This window comes from Montipora capricornis, chromosome 4 (genome assembly GCF_036669925.1).
Source record: "Montipora capricornis isolate CH-2021 chromosome 4, ASM3666992v2, whole genome shotgun sequence".
In the NCBI taxonomy this organism is placed as follows: Eukaryota; Metazoa; Cnidaria; class Anthozoa; order Scleractinia; family Acroporidae; genus Montipora; species Montipora capricornis.
The window spans coordinates 53,538,790-53,546,289 of NC_090886.1; the positions used below are offsets into that span (position 1 = coordinate 53,538,790).

Consider the following 7,500-nt stretch of genomic DNA (forward strand, 5'->3'; position numbering starts at 1 on the left):
TCCAGAGAGCTTCTGTTTTTTTTTCCCATCATTGAGCCTGAGACCAGAGATCTTACTGAAATCCTCTAAATCTTGCAGGGCTGCGATAAGGGACTCCTTAGACCCGTCTAAGATAAGAGCAGTATCATTAGCATATTGAATTAATTTGACTTCATTGTTACTTAAAGAAAAACCCTATACATTGCTTTGGCTTCCGGTTTTCTTGGCCAGCACCTCCCCTGCCAGAATGAATAAATATGGCGAAAAGGGGGCAACCTTGCCTAACACCTCTTTGCGGCTGGAAAAAATTACTTGACCACCCATTGTCGAGAATACAGCTTTCAACTGAATTCTGCACTAAAAAATTATTACCCAATTGACCGACCAAAAACAAAAAAGGGCAAAGTATCCAAAATGAACGGCCTTCAAGTGAATCAAAAGCTTTTTCGAAATCTATGAAAAGTAGTAGACCTGGTACATTATACCGTGCAGCGTGTTGAATATAATAAGTCGTATATTTTCCCCGAAATTTCGATAAATCCCAGGTACAAATGCGCAAAGGTAAGAAATGTTGTGTTGTCTAATGTATAAGTTAACATCAAATCACAATTTCGGAACTTCTCAGTAAAATTTGCAACATGGATCGAGAACTGAAGCCGAGACGTTCAACCCTGGCGGTGAACAAATCGAGTTCAAGGACAGCCAGTATTTTCAGTGTCCAGTCGAAGCTGATAAAATCTACAAGGGCTACAAGCAAGGTTTACAGTTCATCACACGTAGTACGCTTCCCATCTATCGACAATCACTCAGTTGTCATCAAATTATAAAATCAAAATCGCTATGTCTTCTGAATTACTACGGGAGGTTGAAGATGACCTAGAAATAATATTTTTCCTGGTTTCCCGTTCCGTGACGTCTTTCGTTTTGAAGTACAGCATTTTGAATTTCCGAATTGTCACCATGCGTGTCATCTTCATACGAAGCTATTTGGTTGGAAAAAAATGTCTATCTCTATGAATCTCAGCAGTTTGACGCTTTCAGGTACATTAGGAGATGTATTCATACACATGTATTTTATCTCATGAGCGAAAAGTAAGCTCTGTCATCGCAAAGTGAACTCCAGATGTTTTCGTCTATTACCGGCTACCACCGACGTGGCGTCTCCATACAAAACTCCCCCGGGAAAACTCAATAAATTGCGTGAAACGCTTCGACAAATGGCTCAGAAACGGTGTACGGCACAGACCTGAGAATTTGAGAGGTGGTTTATAAATTTGTTTCCTTCAACATTCCAAGTTCTTGCCCTTTTTCATTGAACGGTTTCAAATTCAATATTTTGTTGCGTTACAGTGAAAACGATCTATTGTTAAACGTTTCAGTGGTAATGGAAATTCTTAATTGCATTGATTTAATTTTCTATTGGTTTCAGTTAAGCGCTTATTTTAATTGTTATCATGGGTGGAACCTTAAGTTATTGTTTTATATCGTCTTGCATCATTCATTGTCAAAAACTAGAAAAGGAATGCAGGGTCAATTATTTGTAACATTTGGTCAATGACTACGAATTGATCAAGAAGTTACAGACCTAATCTTCTATTTGGTTGAGTGGTTGTTTCTAATCTCTTCTCTTCATTTTAGCATTGTAAGCCAAATTATCACAGTTATGTTTCCTTAATCTACTTTGTTGTGAAAAAAAGCATCTTTCGTAAACGCTATTGTTGGGGCGTTTTGTTTATTTAAGGAGCAAAAACAAGATTTAATTTTGTTATGTTTCAACAAAACAGTTCTGTTCTGTGAAAGTGTTTTTCCAAAAGTGGATAACTTGAAATGTTATTTGTTCCTGACCGAAGAAACTAATTTTGAAAGCAGGGTAGCTGTTTATTGTACATGGTCAAGTTTACGTAAAAGTAATAATGTTTGAAATTTATTAAATAAACAAAGTTGTGTTTTACCGTCTTTCCTTCAATCCTATGATTATGTTCTAGCTATTACCACAGCTTCCAAAATAAGAGATTATAAACGGGCTATGTCACGTCATTTTAGGGTGTGTAGGTAAAGTATTTAGTTAATCAAGTTTTTTAAACTCGAAAATGGTTATGTGGAATTCATTTTCTGATAAAATTATCGTTACATCACACACATGATGATTCTGAGCAAAAGCGACCCGGCATAAAACTTGAACGAGATGCTTCCGTGAAGCATACACTGGGTTGCCTGTGGTACATGCTACAGAAAATCAGAAGGCACTGAATTGTGTGGTATTGAAATACAGCATTCCAGTCTCTGAAGAATAACAAATAAAAGAGAAGCGAGAAACATTGGCTTCTGGGCTGACATGTTGATAATTTCCAAGTTCCCTCACAACTTCGTTTCACCACAAGTGTGCCCTCTGAGCATCTGACAGCTTTGTAATACTAAATTTCACTGAAGTCAAGCCCTGTTCCGCCGGGTTAGTGGTAGGATGGGAGACCAAAACAATAAACCCTTCATAAAAAACAGAAGCATGTGACCGAAAATACTATTAACGCTAACAAATGCGAACTCAGCAAGGTACAGATTTTATTAGCTTGCTTTATGCAAAACAAATATTGATGAAAAAGCAAATAACTATTGATACACAGTTTTTAGAAAGAGCAGAAGGAAGTTTCCCGGACGGTCGATCGAGAATAAAATATTTACGACATGAAAACAACATTAATTTTGAACCGTGAATATAGAATATAAAAGATTACGATCAGCGACAAACATTTTGGGAGATTTTTGCTACGTTTAAGTAAATTGCAAAGTCGAAAGTGACATGGCCGGAATTCAGCGGGCGCCGTGATTAAGTTACCCTGGCATGTTTACTCGCCAAACAGTGAAGCATCTGTGTCAAATGATGGCAAGATACCGGGTTTTTGTAAGTTTCTTTTTCCGTCAAGTGTTATAAAGTTTGAAATGAAATGAGCGAAGTCAAAACAAAGATCACAATCGCCCAACTCTTGTTTATGCAAAGTCAAAATTTACTCCCCAAGACGCGTACGACGTTATTTATCACCAGGTAATTCCATCATTTTGGAAATAGCAGCTACTTTATTATTCATCTGCGTCACAAGTTTTCACTGATTTTGGGGCTCATTTTGTTGAAACTCAAGCACGCTTCCAACAGGCCTGTGAACCCTTCCTGCTTACAGAGCAATACTAAAAACTTCTCCCATATCACATTTCAACCTTAAGCTCGAAAATTCGATACACAACATGATATTATAATTCACAAAGGCAGAAAATACCACAGAATCCTTTTCCAGCGAAAATTTTATTGAAACAAACAACATATTTGCTCTTAGAGGCGAAAACCTCTTCCTATTTCATTGCGTGCGTGAAGACAAGAAACTCAATTGTGTCAAATTACCATGTACTTCAGGTAAATACTGCTCACTTTGATTTCGTCTCGACGGGCGATAGATTGTTGTCGAAGTCCAGTACTCGTCGCTTTTGAGATTCATGCCTAGTTTATCCAACCTACTTCCCATTATTGAGCTCCATAAGGGTATATTTTGTTTAAGGATCCACTAAAACGCCATTCGCGTTGCATGACTTTCGACGCCATTGCAGGCTAAGTTAATGATTCTACTGTGTCCACCAGAGAAATCTACGCAGTTCCACTACCCTCTCGATCCTAAGAAAATACGCGCAGAAGGCTCTATACACAAAGACACCACTTACCAGGGGAGTGACAGGCAAGACTTTTACCGACACGGAAAAAAAATATAAAAAAGAAAAAAAAGAAAACAAAGAAAACAAACAAACTATATGCAGGCCTCGACTGGGTTTGCCCATAGGCAACCCAGTAAAAAGAAAACAAACAAACTAAACGCAGACCTCGACTGGGTTTGCCATACGGCAACCCAGTAATTAGGTATTGTTTGCTCACGCATTACATTGGATGCATGTTCATTTATTTCGAGTTTTGGATAAGGGAAGACACTTTAGTTTCTTTCTGGGCTTTGAAATTCACTTTCTGTGAATAAAACCATTGCAATTTCGTTAAGGATACGTATTTGGTCTATTCGTGCGTTATTGTTTGTTCTTTTAAAATTGTTTTATTTATTCACACCACGCACCACACTTACAGTAAATCGTGAATTTTTATTCCAGTTATTTTTAAAGTTCATTGCTTTCAGTTACTAATGATTGCTACACTACTTAAAAGCTTTGAGAAACTATAGATTCAACTAGTTCAGTGGTTTTGAATTGGTTGGTTGACACACGCAGTGAAATTCAAGAATTCTTACGCCGCCAAACGGCTAGCACTCGATTCCCAAGATGTAATATATCAAACTGTCGTCTGGGCTCCTGCTTGTTCGGGGTTGTGACCCACAGACAAATCGCGACTCTTGTCGTGGTCTTGTTTTCGCTTTCTTTTCAGTGTTCTGCGATTTTTGCGATTTTTCGTAAAATTCGCAGTTTTCGCAAAAATCGTTAAAATCGCAAACATCTCACAACACTGAAAAGGTAGAGAACACAAGTCCCCGAGAAGAGTCGCGATTTTTGCGATTTTAACGATTTTTGCGGAAAATCGCAAAAATCGCGAGTCCTAGTTGGGGATTAGTCTTCTTCTTTGCACCATTTACCAATTTTCGCATTTGCGTGCAAACCTGGACATAAGTGCCAAATGGGCACCCTTAATCCTCACGGTAGTAACGTACGCTTTTCATTTAACCAATGTATTCCTATTTTTCACATTGCCATGTTATCACCAATAGCGTAGCTCCTACTCTACTATGAAAACTACACGTAACCTACAATTCCTCGATTCACTCTGACGAAGGGCTAACGCTCGAAACGTCAGCTTTTAGAATCTCTGTACGGTGGCCAATTTACATCATCAACTCCGTTGCTTCATGCTACAGAAACGGGAGATAAGCGCCGGCCTGATGAGCCTTCTGGCTCGTAAGCGGAGACTTTTTTTACTCCGTTGATAAAACCAAATTTTTGTATACCCTTCATCCAGTTTTTATTGTTTGGGCAGAGGGAATCTGTCGATATAACACGAAAACGCCGCCATCTTAGATTCAAAACATTTATGACCACAATTATGAAGGGGTGCTCTTGGATCTCGCTGCATACGTACCGCACACAAGTAATGGCAACCTTGACTTTAGGACTACGGGGTCTTCTTGTTCTGAGCAAGAGCAGATACAACGTAGATTTGATTTTAGCGGTGTACGTGTTACCGGCTTTTGCTACCTACGTGGTATCGGCTCTTGCTCAAAATATTTAGTTTCTCAACTTGTAATTACGCCGATCAGATCAAGCCACTGATCCAAGTACACCGACAGGGGGTTGCTTGCTTCAAAACTTTTCTTGTTCGCCTGCAAAAGGGTTACTCGAGCCGCTCAAGTGATGTTAATTTTATAAGCTCTGACCTTTGTTTTCTTGCACTTCTGTAGTCTCTACAAAACGAAACGAGAGGAATGGCGTTTATCACATCTCGCAGCTTGGCTGCTCGTTTCTCGATCAGTCCTTTTGCATTGGCCTGTTATTTTCGTCATGGGCGTTACCAACCCCAAATACTGAACAGATTGCCTGCTGAGTCTACTAAGCTGTATGCTTCCTGGTCTGCCACGGAACAGTTCAAAATCCGCCTTGTAAAGACAGAAGAGGAGTTCGAAAGCGTCATAACAAATTTCAAGGTAAAAGAAGGCTGGCGGCCGGGTCTAAAAGATGCTGAATGCTTCCTCGCTTGTGCTCCAAGCGGGGCGTTTGTTGGTGAGTTGAACGGGAAACCTATATGTTGTGGTACAGCGGTAAAATATGGTGACAGCTTTATTTTCGGTGGTAGTTATATTGTGAGCAACGAATACAGAGGAAAGGGATATGGCAGAATGTTTTTGGACGGTTTATCAAGAATGATTTCCTCTCGCCGCATTGCAATTTCTGCGCAGCTGCACTATGAAGAAATGTACAAGCGAAAGGGATTTCGCAGTCAGTTTTATGGGGCACGGTTTGACTTTCACCTTCCAACAGCTATGACTCGCTTCTCTGAAATATCAGAGAAATGCCCCTTAGAAATCAAATGCATTGAAGAGGTAAACCTCGAAGCACTATCAGTGTACGACACCACAGTATTTGGCTTTGAACGTCAAGCATTCTTATCGAAGTGGCTTCGTGTCCCAGGCAGTCATGCACGTGTGGCGATCGATAGTGAAGGTTCCGTCGTGGGTTACACTGTTGCCCAACCAATGTTTGTCAAAGAAGAAGGTTACCAGATTGGCCCGCTCTTTGCTGATTCCGAGGCAATTGCAGAGAGGTTGTTAAAAGCAGTGTTTGAAGAACTTCTTCAAGAGCAACCTGCTCCACCCGTTTTTATTGACGCCCCTACGAAGAAGGCCACAGAAATGGGGGAAAGGCTTCAAGGAAAGAGGTGGTTTGAGCACGTGTACATGGTTATGAATGATATCCCTGACGCAAGGTTTGACAAGTGGTTCGGTATCACCATCCTTGGTTAACTAAACTGACCTAATCTAGAGTTAAACGCCCATTTTCAAAATATCGGCCAATTTATAGTAGTATGACAAGTTTTTGTAAAAATATTGAAGGGCCGCAGCCATGGTGAAACATTGTTGAAATTTAAAAAACGATCTCTGGCTAAAATGATTAAAAACTACGAGCTTTCGACTGCCCGAACTGTGGCGTGGTTGTTAGACCAGGCGTGAGAAACACCAAAACTGCGGCCAAAGGTTCTAGAATCGCTAATCACGCTTTTTATTCAAATTCTCTCACCGCTTTCTTATCATTCATTTTACCCGTCGAAGACCGCAGTTCGGGCAGTCAAAAGCTCGTAGTTTTTAATCATTTTAGCCAGAGACCGTTTTTTTAAATTTCAATTACAAGTTTAGTATTTTTTAACCATTTGCTTCTTTTGTTATTTCGGGTTAGACAATGGGCAAGAATTTGACAGTCTGGATTGAGAAAAGAAAAGAAAAGAAAAATTAAGGTATTAACCTGCGGAACCTTGAAAAATGACTGCTTTCATTGGAACCACATGGTAAAAACGATGAGATTTTCATTGATGTTTGTTAACTATATCGACTGTACCCGCCGACTGTCGCCTTATAGTCTGGGTATTTGCACCATCTCAAGATTCAAGTCAGCCGATCAACTGATGGATCGCATGACAAGTCACTTTTACTACCTGGAAAGACGATCCCGCTTGGTTTGAGGTTCTTTAATTTTTTCGCGACATGCAGGCCACGTGATGCAATTTGCTGCCTGTCAGTTGTCATTTTGGTTTCATAGTAAAAAGTATTCCCGTGCCAAATTTCGTTAAATTCTAACGAGTGGTTCTCGAGAAATCGGCGTATTACCGAGAAAGCTATTCCACATAATCCGCATTCAATAGCATTTTTTTAACTTACTACGCATGCGCTGCATTAAGCTATTATAGGTTCTTTCGAAGGTTCTTTCGATAACAAAGACAAATCTGCGAATTGCGGAGTTCTTTGCATCGTTACCTTTTCAAACATACATTTCTCATAA

At 39.7% G+C, this 7,500-nt stretch overlaps 1 protein-coding gene across 1 annotated transcript in view; it reads left to right on the forward strand.

The window, feature by feature from the left end:
* LOC138047436 (holothin acyltransferase-like) overlaps positions 1 to 7,500 on the forward strand; it is a 36,816-nt gene that overhangs the window by 29,076 nt on the left and 240 nt on the right. The window contains exon 2 of the mRNA XM_068894287.1: positions 5,412 to 7,500. This exon is cut by the window's right edge and continues 240 nt beyond it. Coding sequence (XP_068750388.1) covers positions 5,436 to 6,470 — 1,035 coding nt within the window. The 5' untranslated portion in view covers positions 5,412 to 5,435 and the 3' untranslated portion in view covers positions 6,471 to 7,500. The remainder of the gene's footprint in view (positions 1 to 5,411) is intronic.